This window comes from Choristoneura fumiferana, chromosome 29 (assembly GCF_025370935.1).
Source record: "Choristoneura fumiferana chromosome 29, NRCan_CFum_1, whole genome shotgun sequence".
Lineage (NCBI taxonomy): Eukaryota > Metazoa > Arthropoda > Insecta > Lepidoptera > Tortricidae > Choristoneura > Choristoneura fumiferana.
The window spans coordinates 9,349,512-9,367,907 of record NC_133500.1 but is presented as its reverse complement, the minus strand read 5'-3'; the positions used below and the strand labels follow the sequence as shown (position 1 = coordinate 9,367,907).

Below are 18,396 nucleotides of genomic sequence, written 5' to 3'. Positions count from 1 at the left end.
TTACTGAGTTTTCTTTAGATGGACTGAGTGCAGAATCGACAATGACATAGTTTGAAATCTATAACTACCCCGTTCACTTTGTGGATATTTACCCGACTCATCAACGCCAAAAAGGAAGGGGTAATTATACAAACAATACAAAACAATACGCTGCGCTTTGCTTTGATAAAGTTGTTTGTTTGAAATAGAAATGGATTTAGGTATTATAAAATATGCAGGTTCGGTTAGGTTCATATAATAATTCTGCCTTCCTAAGCCAAAAGGCGGTATATAAAAAAATGATTTTTTTTAATAAAAGGGTCAATCAACTTTTTCTTGTTTGTTATTCTGTCTCGTTGTCCAAAAAAAACTGCTTTAATATATGCGACTATAATGTGCCTAAGAAATAGTCCATAAAATAATAACTATGACAAAAATTTAAGCTTGATGAATTTTAACCACAGAAATCATGTAGAACCTCGTGGTTTTAAAGAGTTGTCCAGGGGACGTAACCATGGCAACGAGGCACATCAAGAAGTTGACCGACCCAAAAAATACAGGGTGGAAAGTTGAGATGGTTCAGCAATACTGAGTTAAGACACTAACTTTAGTTAAAATGTTGTGTTTTTAGTTGTCTACATACTGTTTAATTTTCTTTAATATAGATACGACGGATTCATATAGGTACGTAAAAAACAACATGCGAAAGTTTCACCTTGCAAATTAGTAGGTACCCTACGAACTGAACGGAAAAAGTTTTTTTTTGATTTGTGGGTATTCTAGTACCCTAACCTTAGTTGGTCTCAAAGTGTTTTAATCCTTGATAGAAATGGGACCGATTGGCATTAAAAGTCAAATCTGTCGATTACCTCGCTGACTGACTTTTTATCAAAAATCTGTGAATGTCGATTGTCATCATTCAAGAAGTTAGTAAAGGTCTCCTAAGAGCATTTTTACGTAGCTGCAAGGGATCTAGTAGTTGCCCTTTCTGCCCCATCTCAACTTTCCACCCTGTATATACTTACTAAGGCTACTTGACACTCTTTTTACAAACAGCCGAAACTATTTTCCATCGGCCAAGGTTTTTCGTGTTAAAATTAAATATACTTACCTACTTAGTTTTTTTACTAGAGTTAAATATATCCAGGAATTAGTCAATGGTGTCAAATACCCTATTATTTGTATCTACGAAAGTAAAAAAAGGCAAAAATTATGTAAATGCTTTATTTACTTGGTTAATTCATACTGTGACCTTATTAGCTAAAATAATTGGTTTCAACCACGTTTCAGCCGTTTCATTGTACATAGAAAATACGCACATTTCATAAGCCTGCATAAGTATACATTCTAGCAACTTAGTAAAGGTTTCCGCCCACTAGACCGTATCATACTTGGATCATCACTGTTGTTCATGCACGTGCACGTCCTAGGGTCGGCCCGTCACAGATACAAAATTGATTGAATTTGACAAAAATATGATTCGCTTAAGGGCCTACACTATCTGACGCGGATTGCACGGAGCGGGTGGACGCCTGTTGAACAATAGTATAAGCAGCGCTAACTGCGCGCGTCGCACGCATAGGATTGTACCTGCACCCGCACCAGCTAGAGTAGGCCCTAATGACAACTCCATACCCATAACTCCATCCGTAACTTAACAATATAATACTATGATTAATATGAACTTGTGTGCTCACTGTGATTGTTGCGTCCGCCGGGACGATTACGCTCGTGATATGATACGATTTAGTGGACTAGGACCCTTAGTATCCAATTCCGCAATAACTCAGAAGACGGAATTATTCTTTAGCCAATAGGAAATATTACGCAAAGCTCTGCGCAGGGGGCGACACTAGCGCAAACCCCCATGACAACGTCAGTTCTCTTTATATTTTGTCGCCATGACAAATCGTGACCAAAGAGTATTAGTACTATAGAAAACATGACATATTTATTAGTAATTAGAATAACAATATTTACATAGATAGTAACGATGGAGCTATATTTCCGGGCATTTAAGATACTCCAAAAACTGTTTACGGTTTGTGCTAGAGCTGCACTCTGACGGCAGAAAATTGCAGTAATATTCCCTATTGACTAAGCTCTCTCCGAAAGTAAGTACTAAAAGTTGACCAACGTAGTGTTAATGTAATTAAAAGTGTACCGCATCATTTTAGAGTTCCATACCTCTCTAGGAAAAAGATATATATAAGATCGCGCAATAAACACGCGTAAATAAATTAAAATAGATAATTTGACATTCATTGACCTTACAGCATAAGTATAGGAAAATAATCCCAAATTATTATTTATTTATTTGGTTTGATAGCATTAGAAATAAGGCAAACAATCTTGAAAAATTGAGTGAAAATAGTTTTTTATAAAACCACAACAGCACGAATGACTATGCGACATCGTTAATAAATTGTAACATGTCGTTATTTATTTTATTAATATATCTTTTAATAAAATTTGTTTACCTTGTTTGAAATGCTAAAACACTCAAGTAAAAAGATCGCAAAAAATACTTTTGGCGATTACGAATTTACAGCATCGAGTAACAGTGTTCCTGTTGGGAACATACCGATATTATATTGAACTGCAAAGTTTAAAGTTTCAACTTTTGTATGTTTATTAGGTACGGAACTTTCGGTGCGCGAGCCCGACTCGCACTTGGCCGCTATTTTTAATCGAGCAATGTAAAGTTGCCAGTAAATAACGCTAATATGGTAACATTATTTTAATTACTTCATCAAGCATGCTCACAATATTAGCTAAGCACTTAATTTGCATTTAATCTAATTATAAATCGTTACAATTGACTTTGTGTATATTAAAAATATTTATTACAATTGTACAATATAACACATGTTATTCGTTATTCAGTCTCTCACAAGGCACATAAAAAACCTTGTATATAAAAGCTGCCATATATATAATATAATTGTACAAAATTGGCACAATTTATTGTCGTGTCGGTAACAATTTCATTAAAATGTTTTATCAATATTTTTATAACCTAAAAATACTGTGATTCCTTATTCGTATTATCGAAAGTATTCGATTTTTATTAAATGATTCGATAGCATTAAGTAAGACGTACTTAATTATCAATATAATATATCTACCAAACGTATTTATAAAAAAATCACACGCGTTTCAACTTAATGGTTCATTAGAAAACACTAAAGAGGTATCGTGACAAATGCCACTCCTTACTTCGTTAGAAAAGTGTGTTAGATTTTTTAGAACACAAAAATTAGAGGAATACACCCCACGTCCTACCGGATCGTAAGTATTACTAACACAGTGCACCTTCTTCATCTAAAGAAATTGTAGCTCCATAACGAATTCCATAAGCCCTCTGCACTTGTTGCCATAGGTATAATCGATCAAGAGATATTTTACAAATCAATGTACAATCAAAACTTAGATATTTATATTCAAGGTTAAAGTGAATAGGCTGTTACTTGACCAGTGAATTATACCTTAAGCTTGATGAGGCGGAATGGGCCTCATCTGTACTGTCTATCAGGAAAGATAGGGGTTATTCAATTTACTGTCAAAGAAAAGTGTCATTTTTTTCTGATGTTCCCTAAAATGATGAAGGACTTATTTAGCCGACTGTACAATAAAAAAAATATTGACATGTACAGTCGAACCAACTAAATCGTGACCCACTGTTGAACCTTTACTTTGAGAACGTCATAGTGACTTCGCATTGCTTGACATGGGAGTTCATTATGACACTTACTGTGAGCACGTCCTACTGTGGTCCAGGAGTCAAATCGTTCGACTTTACTAGCTAGGTTATATTTAAAAGCAAACAGTTTTTCGAGACTCGTCCCGCCATCTTGACCCATAGTGCCGAGCTACGCTACACCAAAGTAGCTAAATCCTCCCAAAGACTATCGCCTGCGCCAGTGTACCAGTTAATTAGCTGCTAAATGTAGTCTCAGTCTAAATAATCAGTGTACCCTTGGGCCCCAGTGAAGACCACGTCTATCCATATTCTTGCGGCTTCCCCTGAAGGCGCCATGAGGTAGTAGCGACGTTGGCGGGTCTTCACTATGAAGGTGGTCTGAGGGCTTGGAGATTTGGACGTGTTACCGTGGTCTAGGTACACCTCTTCGATTACCTGGAATGGATAAATTATTGCAGGTTGGTATAAGGTAGGTAGTCATTTACGATGACGCGTGCCGTGGTTCTTATTACAATGTTATTAATGTCTAATTTTGACAAAATCACGCGTCTTGGTGGATGGCACTACTGGCACTAGATATATTCTCTGAACTAGGTACATAATTTTTACTTAGCATTTTTTTTTTCAGCCGTTGTGGCCAGTGGTGGCCTAGAAGTTTGACCTAGCCTCTCAAGGGTCACACGTTTGATCCCGGGCTCGCACCCCTTGAGCGTTTCGAAATTATTTGAAATTTACTATAAGCTTTACGGTGAAGGAAACATCGTGAGAAAACCTAGACACACTTCGGAAGAAATACTTTCTAGGCCCGCGTGGAAGCATAGTCCAGACCCTTTCATCGTGAGTGCCCAGCAGTGGGACGTATAGAGACCAAAGATATGTTTTTTACCTGGAAGTAAGCGCCGCCGCGCGGCTTTCTCTCACTCTTGTCCCAATAGTACACGAACGTTTTAGATTCTCGGTCAAAGACGAACCATCTGTAAATAATTCGATCAAGTTAGAAGTCTGTTACGGTGTGACAATAAAATGTGATGACGTGTAAATAATAGTACTTTGTTAGGGGCGGTAAATAAGGAATTATAAAAGAGTCCAGTTGCGAAAATACGTTTCATAATTTATGGTTTCAAAAATGTCTACCTAAGCAAAAAATTCGTATTTTAATATTTTATTTGCCCAAATGCATTTTATTCTGAAATAGCTAATGTTTCAGCACACAATGTTTTTGTAATAAATCCTTTCACATTCAAATCCGTTCATTCAAATCCGTTCAGTTTCAGAATAAAATACATTTGGCCAAATGAAACATTTGTGAAGCGAATAATTTCTAGCAATTTTTTTTGGCATATTTGGAATATTGGATAAATCATTGTCGATGTTATATGATGTTCGATGAAAAGTCTGTCGGCAATGGTGCGCCCACCTCTTAGACCACGTGTGGAACTTGGCTCCCAGCTTGTGCAGATAGCCGCGACAGGCGCTGGCGGTCACTGTCACGTGGGGGCACAGCTCAATCTGGTGCCCTGCAAACAATCATCAATGTAACTATCATTGTACATGGCGGTGTTATCTCTGTTACATGTTGCGAGGGTCAAATTTCCTGGATGTAGCGCGATTCTTACTTAGAGCTTGTGCACACTAGCGTTTTGGCCGGCGGTTTCTCGGCTGAGCGGGAGGGAACGCGGCGATTAAGCCACGTAATCGCGGATACCGCAGCGTGCTCGCCGCGTGCGCGCCGCGTTAGCACTCCGCCGAGAAACCGCCGGCAAAAACGTTAGTGTGCACAAACTCTTAATTCACTCACCGGCGGACTCGACGTGCCGTCGCAAGTCGAAGTCGTCTCTGTCGACGGGCAGGTAGCGTGTGAGCGGCCGCTGCGACTCGCTGTAGGGGGCCACGCCGCGACGCGTCCGCCGCGGGCCGCTCGCCAGTGACACTGCAAATAAACACTACCCTTTAACAAGCAACGTTTAAGCAGCGTTTCCACCAGAGATGTGCGAAGATGTGCTGCGAGGAATATGTATTTCTTTAACCAATAGGAACGCTTCATTTACTTCGACTCGCTGCTTTAACCACTTTTTTTCGAACGGACTATTGCTGTTAGCTCAGACGGCTTTTGCAGCTTCCCGGAGAGGGCGAGCTGCCAGATGGGCTCAGCAAGTGGGTGGTTTAGCTTAGCATGCCAAAGGGTGGTCCTGTTGAGCCGACCTCGGACTTTGGACGCTAAGGGAGAATTTTGCAATCGGAATTTTTGTGCTACATCGTTTCGGAACGACTACGTTAGTCCCGGACGACAAGAAACAACAAGAAACTTAGTCTGTCTGATGTTGTTACGAGTTGAAAGGTAACAAAGACTACTTACTGATGTTGTTACGAGTTGAAAGGTAACAAAGACTACTTACTGATGTTGTTACGAGTTGAAAGGTAACAAAGACTACTTACTGATGTTGTTACGAGTTGAAAGGTATCAAAGACTACTTACTGATGTTGTTACGAGTTGAAAGGTAACAAAGGCTACTTACTGATGTTGTTACGAGTTGCAAGGTACCAAAGGCTACTTACTGATGTTGTTACGAGTTGCAAGGTACCAAAGGCTACTTACTGATGTTGTTACGAGTTGCAAGGTAACAAAGACTACTTACTGATTGTGTTACGAGTTGCAAGGTACCAAAAGCTACTTTACTGATGTTGTTACGACTTGAAAGGTAACAATAGCTACTTACTACTATGTTGATACGCGTTGCAAGTAGTGTTGCCCAAATTCAGTCTTGGTCTTGCAGTCTTGGTCTTGTTCTTGCGTTTTTGCAAGACCAAGACCAAGAACAAGACCGCGTATTTTTAGCAAGACCAAGACCAAGACTGACCGTGCAAGACTTGAGCAAGAACAAGACATAGCCTGCAAGACTCTTGCGTCTTGCAGCTAGGACTTAGCGCTATTTCACTGAGTAGTTAGGTGTAACAGTTCGGTGTATAGGTAGGTACGCTTAGGAATTCTATGAGACGCAAAAAACTGTATCAAAGAATATGAAAAACTGGACCTATGCGCATTACGACTAATACCATAAACATAGCGAATAAAAAAATATCTATTAAAATCAAACTGAGTGCATGCATAGTTATGTTTTAACCATCGGCACTTTGATAATGCGGCATCAAAGGTTTTGTACTTACTTCTCAAAGAAATTTGCCGCTTTTCGGAAGTACATGGTTATGATACACGCGCCGGCGGCTTCTTTTGAAATCTAAAACAATCGTTGCCGCCACGCCGAAATCATAACATTTGACACTATTTGATTGCCGCCATAGGGCGTAGGTATACTCATGCAAAATAATTTCGAATTTTAAGAGTACCTACAGGTGTTCCAAAGAATAAATAAGTTTCAGAATTGATATAAAGTATCATAACCTAATGATAAAGCTGTTGATTTGTGTTGTATTTTATTTTTTATTCAAATAAATGATAAATCGTAAAACTCTTTTATTAAATTTCTTATAAGTTGAGGGTTCAATCTCTTTCTAGACAGATAAGTATTGTTCTTTAAAATACAGTCAAGTTATTGTAATTAATTTGTTTTTTTACATGTTTTAGCAAATGTAAGCTTATAAATCATAAATGTTTATTAAGAAACAGTTACTTCCATGGAAAACGACATATAGGTCAGTTGATTTTTCGAATTTCTTATCAAATCTTCAGTTATTTATTAATCTGCTTGATCTTTACTATGGCTATGTTAATTCAAGCTCACAATGTTCCAATTCTAATACGTTTTTCTAAGATTTAAAGTAAACTTTAATAAATAGTAAAAGACTAATAGGTAATTGCAAGACTTGCAAGACTCTTGCTGCAAGACCAAGACCAAGACCAAGACTGGGAGCGCAAGACCAAGACCAAGACCAAGACCAGGTGTATTGGCGCAAGACCAAGACCAAGACTGGCTAAGTCTCGTCTTGTTCTTGCATTTGGGCAACACTAGTTGCAAGGTAACAAGGAGAACTTACTGATGTTGTCGCGGCTGAAGTCTGACGCGAGGCTGAGCGGCCGGCTGTCATCGCTGCGTTTCTCGTCCTCGGTCGACTCGGTGCGTGAATTGCGGACCTGAAGCTAAAGAGACAAGACTTTCAATAAGTTGGTTAGTGTCGTTGTTATGAGATGGAGGAAAACGAGCAAGCGGCCGATCTCACCGTCCGTGAACAACAACTCAAGGAGACTCACTGGTCTGTTGCCGGCCTTTAAAGAAAGTATAAGCCCCGATGTCATGTTTGGAAACAATGCTGACGAACGTTGATTCCACAATTTCATTGTACAGTCAGCATCAAAAGTAGCGGATATATTTTTTTTACTCTGTCGCATTAAAACATTAGCCACTCTTGCATGGCGTTACGAGTACGTACGTGGCTGTAAAGGTTCTCTATCGTTTGCCCGAATTTCATATGCCATAATGTACCGTTTTCCATAATTTTCATTTGCCATAAAGTAGGGCAGAACTAACGGTTTTTGGCCACCTTAAGCCCGTTTTTGGCCAGTTGACATTTTTAAAAGTTACAGTATTCAAATAATATGTTTAGTTAGTTTTCAAAAGTTTATACTGAAACGAATAAAGTTTGTAATGATTTATTACTATAAATTTCAAACGTATATTTAAACAATAAATGGCCACAAACGGTACTTCTGCCCTAATTTATTTTCTTCAGAGTTGATATTAAATAACATTTAAAAAAATCCTGAAAACATATACGTATACATGTAAAGGTATACGGGCTGTAAAGCGACAAAGTACAAAAGTGTATAGCAGCGTTTCCACCAGGGATGTGCGAGGATGTGTTGCGAGGAATATGTTTTTCCTGAACCAAGAGAAAAGCTTGATTTACCTCGCCTCGCCCCGCTCAGCTGTTCCCACCAGAGATGAGCTGTGCGAGGATGTGTAAATGAAGCGTTTCTATTGGTTAATGGAAAACACATTTCTCGCACATTATTGGCGGAAACGCTGCTCAAAGCTACTTTTGCTGACCGTACGTGGCAGGAAGTGCTGAAAGAAACGTGTAATGACTGCCAGCCATTACAGCATTAGGTAGCCCGCCACTCATCGAGTCGAGTTGGTGATGATGGAATGCTAGGACATTCTACGTGTAACATACTCACAAGTTCTGGTTTAGGTGGTACGCCAATGCCCCAATTAGATGCCTTCACAAATGTAAGCCACATAGACATAATGTTCTTGAACTCAGTTCAACATTTATTTTTTAACACTACCAATGCGTTGACTGACTTATGCGAATGTAAGTGAAAGTAATTACTTAAGTTAAGTAGGTTGTTTGGTCGGACGCATATTTTAGTGGTGAAAGATTTTTTTTTGTAATTCGGATTACTGTTGTTTATATTCAGAATGTAAGAGCAACAATAAATCAAAATATAGATATTTTACTTTATCGCGAAACGTGTCAGAGTTTTAATTTAATTTACGTTGAAATTTTGTTTGTGTTGCAGCCATGTACAGTAAAGTAAGTGAAGTTTAACCTCAATGGCTACATATTTTCTTAAAATTTTAGTACTTTTTCATCCTACAATCATATCCTGTTATGCTTCGAAATTTATTCATGAGTATAAATAAATAATCCAATTACCCAACTTATGGATATTGCGTTATTACCGTTCAATAAACTTATTTTATTCATGTAATTAGATATAATGACTTGCTAAATGTGACTGATGATACACAAAATAACAATAATAGATCACGTTATTTATTACCCAACTAATATTATAAATGTGAAAGTTTGTAGGTGTATGCGTGCGTGTGATTGTTACTCCTCCGCGCTAAAACGTCGTGGCGGCATAGGTGTATATAGAAGGGGGGCCGGGTGGGCCGCCCACCCGAGTATGGTCTAATGCCTACCCCAGGATATTGGGCTACCGATTCAAAATTCTATAATACTGATATCTTCACACAAAAATCCAGGCCCCCACTGAAAAATAACCCTAGATACGCCAATGCTAGGCGATGATATGTAGCTGGACGTCTGGAATAACACATAGGCTACTTTTTATCCCGATACACACACATATCACTAGGGTTTACTACGTACTACATTAAGTACCTCTAAGCCTACGGCTATGTGCACGAGGCCTTACCCAACGTCGCTTTTCGTAGAACTGTGCCCACTTTTATTCGTTCTGTGATCTAACCAATAATATAAGTATATATTTTCGTATTTAATATCAATCAACTGCATAAATATTCAATGTTTGGATTGGTTATAAAGTAAATACGATGAGACGGCCCGTCTGCCTGACAGATTCGGAAATAATACATCCCACGCGAATTCCACGGCCGATGACAGTATCTTTTGACGATTTACGAATACCAGAGGCATTTGGAGTGTTAAGTGTTCTTTTACGCGGTGACGAAATAGAGCGGTTCATAGTTTCTACAGAAAGCTGAATAAATACTTAGTTTTGTGAAGAAATTGGTATTTTGAAAAAGTAAATCTTAGTATAATTATTAGTTTTACTTTATTCTCAATGAGCATCTATTAAAAATGAGTAACTATTAAAAGTAATTTTATTATGTGTTTTTTTTTTAATTTAATTCTGATTATTTCAGCACGCACCTAAGTGCTTACTTTTAATCGGAATATTTAAACCCCTAAGCGGTTAGTTATGGTTAACAAATACTTCCAAGCAAATATTTAGGGGCTGTTTCACCATCCATTGATTAGTGTTAACTGGCGATTAAATGTGATGCCGTCTCTATTTGTTTTGTTCGAATAGAAATCGAACACTAATCAATGGATGGTGAAACAGCCCCTTAGTCTAGTATAGTCTGCATTAAGAATTTAAAAACGCGATGAAAAACTATTACGAAATTATTTTAATGCAGGTTATGTACAATTGTTTTTTTAATGCCGTTCAATTTGTTTCTTGATCAATTTCATTATTTAATAAATATGTATTGCTTACAACACCAAAATCTTTCACCACTGAAACTTTAACTTTTAGAGATTTTAAATCCGTTGTCATTTTTTTTTAATAACTATTGTGATGTAATAAAATAAACACACGTCACTTATTTTTCAACCTCGGTACTTTTATTTTAGTAATCTCCTGAATTTACCTACATACTAAAAATTCTAAATAATTTTACAAAAAAAAAAACACTATTTTGAACTAAACACTCAATCGATTGTCGATTTTCGCGCCAATGAAGTTTTTTTTTTTAATTTCCGCCGCGCCCTTGACTGTGGCCCAGACCGTAAGCTCTGTCAGCCAGCTACGCACTGCGATATTACACGCTCTAAATTAAAACGGTTTATTCTTGTGCCACTAAACGGTGGGCGGGAACTGAATGGTGGTGTTTACGTGTTTAATGAATTGTCGATGAGTGTTCAGTCTTTAGAGTAAATTAGATTATTTTAGGCTTTTCGTAATACGTGTGGGATAGTCTCGATATAGGCGTTAGTGCAAAACAAAAGTCAATAAAATGTAATTGGCAGTAAATTTATATCCTGTTGCATTTTTTACATAACCACATTTTTTTAAATACAAGTAGGTAGACTTTCGCGCATTGTTTTGCTCACAGCCAGCTAGGTGTTTTGTTACGACAACACATTGTGTTTAAATTTGTTTTTTGAGTCAATGAAAAACGAGAAACATGTAGGTGGGGCTGTGACTCGAACCCAGTCTCTCGTGATTCTATGATGCGAACTTCCACTACACCATACCATGTACACCGAACTGGGCGGGCATTGCCATGGCGTTTGATGGTGTTAGAAAAAGAGAGCGCTTTTACTGTCTACACCACACCTACAAATACTTTTTTACGAGCGATTTTTTTTACATGCATTTTTGTTATAACTGCAAAGTTTAAGGACCCGAAGTTTCATAACTTTTCATCAAAAATTACTTCTTAATTTCCATTAAAATAAAAATTTGCACACAATGTACTAGTATCACTACATGTTTCATTCGAAACGTCGCATTATTGTACGCTACATTGCTAGTCGAAAAAAGTTCAGAAATAATTAAGATCTGGTAGTTAATCCTTGACTTAAAAAAATATTTCCATTAGGGTATGCGCGCACGAGCAACTTTTGTCTCCGCGACTATTTTGTCTCTGAGATCAATTTTATAAAAACACAAAACGTAACAGTCCTTAGCTCTTAGCTTTAGTGGTGCGATTTGCGAAGGATTTACTGTCATTCGGTGCAAATGGAAAATGGACAACTCGAAATTATACCACAGAATAAATAATAGTACAAGTACAGAAGGCACGATTCTTATGCCTAAACGTCACTTTTGTACGGCAGTGAAGCTTCTGTACTTGTATACTATTACTTATTCTGTGGTATAATTTCGAGTTGTCCATTTTCCATTTGCACCAAATGAAACCGACGTGCATGCATGAAAAGATTGATGAATGTAGAGGAAGCGAGAGTTGTATGCCAGAATCGTAGCAAGTGGAAGGATGTAGTCTCTGCCTACCCCGTTGGGAAAGAGGCGTGATTTTATGTATGTATGTACCAAATGAAAGTAAATCCTTCGCACCACTAAAGCTAAGAGCAAAGGACCGTTACGTTTTCTGTTTTTATAAAAAATACATTCTGTATTTACCTACAGCAGTAGTCAGGGATTATGTAGCTTTACGCAGAAGGCCGATAAGATAAGATAGTATGTCAAATCATTTATTATGATCGATAACTCACGACTACACCGGTACCGAGGATTAGCAAATACTGTACATATACCGGGTGTGGCCTGTAACATGAACAAATAATTAAAACATAGATCATACTCCTCAAACTGAACAACATTCGTTCAGATACTTTTAAAAATAATTAGTTTTAAATTTTTTATGAAGAATAAAGCAAAATGCTTGATGTTTGTAGCGTGACAGGCGACGTCAGTTGGGTTCTAGGATGGCGTACATTGAGAGCACTATTTAATTTGTATGAAAAAAGGAAAATTCAAAGACTCCATTATTTTTAAAACTCGCTGAACTAATGTTGTGCAGTTTGACTAGGACGATCTATGTTTTAATTTTTTGCTCGTATTACAGGCCACACCCGCTATAGCTTCATCATACACCGGTACTGATCTAAGTAGTGAATAATGTTTTTTCTTGTTATAATTACTTGTTTTATTTTGCTTTCTCAACAAGCTTACAGAGGGTCGTGGGTTCAAGCCCCGGCTCGCACCTCTGAGTTTTTCGTAATTCATGTGCGGAATTACATTTGAAATTTACCACCAGCTTTGCGGTGAAGGAAAACATCGTGAGTAAACCTGCACAAGCCTGCGAAGCAATTCAATGGTGCGCGTGAAGTTCCCAATCCGCACTGGGCCCGCGTGGGAACTATGGCCCAAGCCCTCTTGTTCTGAGAGGAGGCCTGTGCCCAGCAGTGGGACGTATATAGGCTGGGATGGGAAATAAAAAAGCCACAGAGAGGCCACAGGTCAAACCACTAGGCCACCACGGCTTTTTACGGCTTTTTTATTTAACTACGTCGAAATTGTCTTCACAACTCTGCATAAACTTTGCAGTATTCAATACTTATTGTTCTACACCACTGTTGCCGCAATTTTTATCTAGGTACCCAATGAGTATAATTATCTTTCCGGGAGTTGTTGACGTGCTGTTATTGCACGAAGGAACGAAACATTTCCATGACTATGGGTAATAAATATTATGTGAAAACTACGCGCGGAAAAGGGGATTCGATTCGATGTCGATTGTCGGAAAAATAATTCGCATTCAACGGTGACAACTGACTGACACTAAGACTGACATCAATTTCTGTGTGACAGATACCATAGATAAACCTAGATACTTGTGGATTTACTTTTTAGGTAAAGGGATTCATCCATTTACCACCTTATTCGAAGGTCAGACAAATGTCAAACATATTTTTGGCTATATTTTGTGACTCTTAAGTATTTTTAGATCAGAGTAGGACAAAAGTGTTCAAAAACCCTAGCCCTCGACGTAATGGTTATAGAATCAGGGTACATTGGTAAAATATGAACAATGCTAATTGAGAGATCAAGATAATACGAACTTATGCGACAAAATACGATGGAAAAACATTATTCAATAGACCTACAGAGATGTGTGTGGGTGAATCCTATTTTTTTATTTTTTTCGTCACACTTGCTCGTAAACAGTGTCGTAACATGCAGGCTACCTTGGTTGCAACCCCCCAAATAAAACCCTCGACCTTAACGTGCTTGTCATGAAACCCGTGGTCGGTAAATGAGTCATTGCGCGTGCAAGTTTTCTTTTCATGAAGCCCAAGGACGGTCAATGAGTCGGTGCCCGTACTGATGGCGCTGCTGCAGGACTACATGGACCACCACATGCACACGCACGTTGCGGCGCATGCCGAGGGAGGGGGAGGGGGAGGGCGACGCTGCCAAGAGCACAGCCTAAGGTATCGCCAATATTTGGAAGAATTATATTTTTTCTTTTACAAATATAAAATTTTACTTGCAAATGTGATGAAAAACATTGTATGTCGCACGGGCGGTACTAGAATTACGAACATCGACTCATTAAAGCCCTCAGTCTTCGACTTCGGGCTTCTAATAGACTCTCGTTCGTAATTCCTTATTTACCGCCCTTAAGACACATGTACTATTATATTATAAATGCGAAAGTTTGTGAGTGAGTATGCTTGTTACTCCTTCACGCTGAAACGGCTGAACGGATTTTGATGAAATTTAATATGTAGATAGCTGGACATCTGGAATAAAACATAGGCTACTTTTTATTCCGATATTCCGACGAGATAGGGATAAAATCTCGAAACAACAACCGCTGGGCTCAGTCATCAAATTTGACATGATTGTTTTTAATGTAACGTCAATGAAAACCACGATTTAATTTTCAGGAATTCCCACGGGAATGTTTAAAATACCGAAATTTCAATTCGGCTGCTGGATCTAATGATAATGACTAACGTGTGCAAAGCCTCGGGTAAACACTAGTGGGTAATATAAATGAACAAGTTCAATGGGCTAGTGCCGGTGACCACTTGTCTGGGCACATGCGGCAAACCTGACCAGACCCTTATACTACCAAGTGCAAAATTTGAACTTTGTACCTATCATGAAGTCCCGCTGACTCTTATTATATTTAATACGAGTGAGAGTGACGTTACGACTTACGACGATACGAACTTCGAATTCCGTAGTAGCCCCTCAGCGCAGTCACATTTGAGCTTCCCGGTGCTTGCCTACGTCCACGATGCAAGTTTTGGTTTCATAAGATATCTAATAATATCAATGTTACTTGTTTCCCCTCTTAGTGAGATGTATATTTGTGTAATTTTTAATAGCGCCCGCGCGTCTTGTGTCTATTTGTACGCTGTGACGTTTGCGCGGCGCTATGCTTTTGTTGTCTAAATATATCAGGTGATAACTTCGCAAAATGTATGTTTTGATAAACATATTATAAGGGCACGGTTACGGGAAATAATTAGAGTCAAATAATGCGAAAACAGTGGAGTACATACGAATATATGTCACGTTTGCGCCAAAGCCGCCAAAGTTCACATTTAATTCCAATTGAAATTATTGAAAGTTCGAAAATGTTTGTAATTTTTTATACTTACCGTAATATTCACTAATCATAAAGTCTATTAACACCAAAATATTCAAAGTCATTGCATGAATAATTAATAATATATGTATATCTTTTATACTACATACTTTTTCTATTAGCATAGATATTGTGTTTTTATTGAATGTTACATCTTTCTATACAAATATTCCGTGTTTTCAGAGCACAATTATTTAAACTTCAAAATATACATTTCCATCTCCTATTTCGTTATTTCTGTCACACGGCATCTTGAATGCATTTGTTGTTTCCGGCGTACAGACGGACGCATTCATTTTGTTGGTAGACAATTTGACTATTCTGGCTCTTTTGAGGATGCACTTTGACAGGAAGTTTCTGTTGTACCGTCGATCTTGCCTTAGGACTTATGATGGCGACTATAAATATATCATCTATATAAATAAAAACAAATCGCCGAAATGTAGGTACAGTCATCAGCACTAATATCTGACACAACAAGTGTGCATAAATATCTGATACAACTCTATTTCTAGGGCTGGAAGGACGTGTCAGATATTTTTGCACGCTCTGCTGCGGCAGATATTAATGCTGGTGACTGTACCTACCTACACGCGTAACTTCTGAACGACGACATCAAATTGGATAATTATTTTTTTGCTGTGTTCATTATTGTCAGGACAAAGTATCTGTTGAACAAAATTTAAAAAAAAAACTAGAAAGGGGCGAAACCGCGGGGAACAGTTAGTTATAGAAAAAGAAAGACACAAAATTACACAAGCATGTTATATATTAGGGTATGTTTACGTCTGACGCTTTTTTTAGGGTTCCGTACATATGGTAGTGACATCTTGGTGGTCCTACCAGGATCGTCTCTGCAGGAGGGAACTCCTCAATAGTTAATAGTACACCGACTTGAAATTTGGTACAGATATGTAGTTTAGACGACAATGCAATTACAGTCAACAAAAAGTACATTCGGCAAAAAAAGCTTGTATTAAAAATGAAATTTATAACAAAAACTTATTACAAGCATTATATTTATTTGCAGTGTAATGTAACTATGTTCGCTCGGGTGGAATCTTTAAACTCAAATTTGAAGTGGATATCTTCAACCGATTGAGCTGAAATTTTACACGCATGTATAATTAAATCCGATGACAATGCAATATTATTATAACATGGAGTTGATCTGATGATAAAGCTAGCGGGTGACCATAGGAACTCTGTGATAAACGACACGGCCGCATCGAGTTTGGACTCGTTTGTCGTCTTGAAGAGTACCTACTTTGGTAACCAGGCAGGGGCATACAGTCAGCAAAAAAAAACTTAGGTATATCAGAATAATTTTAAGAAAAACTTTTACTGAACTGTTTACGGAACCCTTCATGTACGAGTCCGACCCGCACTTGACCAATTTACTAACTAAACTATAACTAAATAAACTAAAAATGGTCAAAATAGGTGTGACGTACTTTATGGAAAATCGTGCAAGTCGCATTACATTGCGGCGCTCGATTGACCACTACAAACTCGTTTGCTTTACGTCCCCGCAATGTAATATAAACACAAGTACACTAGTATTTAAAACTCACCTCTTCAATCGATGATGACATGAATCCAGAACTGAAACAAGAAAGAAAACAATTAAAATCGATAAAGATTCCTTTTAGGGATAAGTTCGCCTTTGTACTCTTTTTGTTTTGTTGTTTTCTTTTTGTATTATTTTTGTTTTTTATGTACGATAAAGTATATTTTACATACATACATAAAATCGCGTGTAGAATGAAACCTAAAGACAATGAAGTGCCTACTAAAAATTTACCAAGTACTATGTTTTATTAGGATTTGAAATGCAATTATAACCGAATTTTCATACTTTTCATACTTCTGAGGAAAAAATTATCAAAAACGACTATTGTTAAACGTCGAAGCGTGTTCTGATATTTTTGGTTTGAATTTCTGCTCAGCAGTATAAGAACTCGAGTTTACTAACATTATTAATAAAAAAAAATCGAATCATGGTAGCCTAGTGATTTAACCAATGGCATCTCAAGCAAAGCCTTAGGTATTAGATGGTTGGCATGATTAAATCAAATTGTTCTATTTCTCATACAAACTAAAAATTTAAATTTAAAATAAAATATAAAGATATGTAGTACTTGTTCATACATGTTCATCTAATCACATCATGTTAGAATTATTATAATATTTAAATAGAAACACCAATTTTCTAGTTTTGTCCATTCCTAATCTGTTCCCGACTTGAGAATTTTTGTACAAATGAAAAGGTGAAAAGACTCTTTCCACTGATGTTGATGATACGAAAGCCCCAAATAACTGTCTCAAAATTGGGTACACGTATGTGTTTTGTTTTGCGTATCTTCATATCTATTCGTATTTAGCGTATCTTCGTGTTTTTTTTTTCAAAAAATAGAATAGAATCACGAGTTTTGGATTTAAAAAAAAAACAATGATTTTTGATCTCCCTCTCTCTCTCTTCCTTTGTTTCAGAGGGCTCACGAACACGCATCACTATTTTTTCGGAATTTACTTCCGAAATTACAGTGCTTAAAGGAATACATCGTGAGGAAACCTGCACGCACCTGCGAAGAATTTAGATGTGTGTGTGAAGATCCTAATCCGCACTGTGTGGGAACTATGACTTAATTCTGAGAGGTGGCCTGTGTTCCGCAGTGGAACAGATATAAGCAGACATGATATAGATAATGTAGATACACTCACCAGCAAATAAACTTGCTTCCTTTATGTTTGCTTTTCGACATCGTGGCTTATTAAACTAATACTGTCATACAAAACACACAACTAAACATATCCCAATGAGTTCTGACCAGTCATTCGGTTTCTGGCAGGGAGAGCGTTTGACCATCTCCTGTCATATAAATACCTACTACACGATTCTTTGTATTCTGCCGTCGTAACGAAAAACGCAATAATAGCTATTACTAATTTAACTTTGATTGAAGAAATGGGCTATGTATGTGCATATCAATATATACAAAAAATACATGTCCGTAATTCTGTTAGAAAGCCTGAAATTCAGTTAGCAGAAACGCAGTATTTTCATGAAAACTTTGTCGACCTAAAACGCAGGTAATTTCTAATAAAATGCAGTAATGCTAGCTTAAA

At 37.6% G+C, this 18,396-nt stretch overlaps 1 protein-coding gene across 3 annotated transcripts in view; it reads right to left on the bottom strand.

The window, feature by feature from the left end:
- Positions 1-1,187: 1,187 nt before the first annotated feature.
- LOC141444268 (uncharacterized) overlaps positions 1,188-18,396 on the bottom strand; it is a 119,012-nt gene continuing 101,803 nt past the window's right edge. For all 3 annotated transcript variants that reach the window (XM_074109759.1, XM_074109757.1, XM_074109758.1), the window contains 6 exons: positions 16,842-16,872; positions 7,676-7,778; positions 5,481-5,612; positions 5,100-5,199; positions 4,569-4,656; positions 1,188-4,117 (listed from right to left, as the gene is read on the bottom strand). In XM_074109759.1, coding sequence (XP_073965860.1) covers positions 3,935-4,117; positions 4,569-4,656; positions 5,100-5,199; positions 5,481-5,612; positions 7,676-7,778; positions 16,842-16,872 — 637 coding nt within the window. In that variant the 3' untranslated portion in view covers positions 1,188-3,934. The remainder of the gene's footprint in view (positions 4,118-4,568; positions 4,657-5,099; positions 5,200-5,480; positions 5,613-7,675; positions 7,779-16,841; positions 16,873-18,396) is intronic.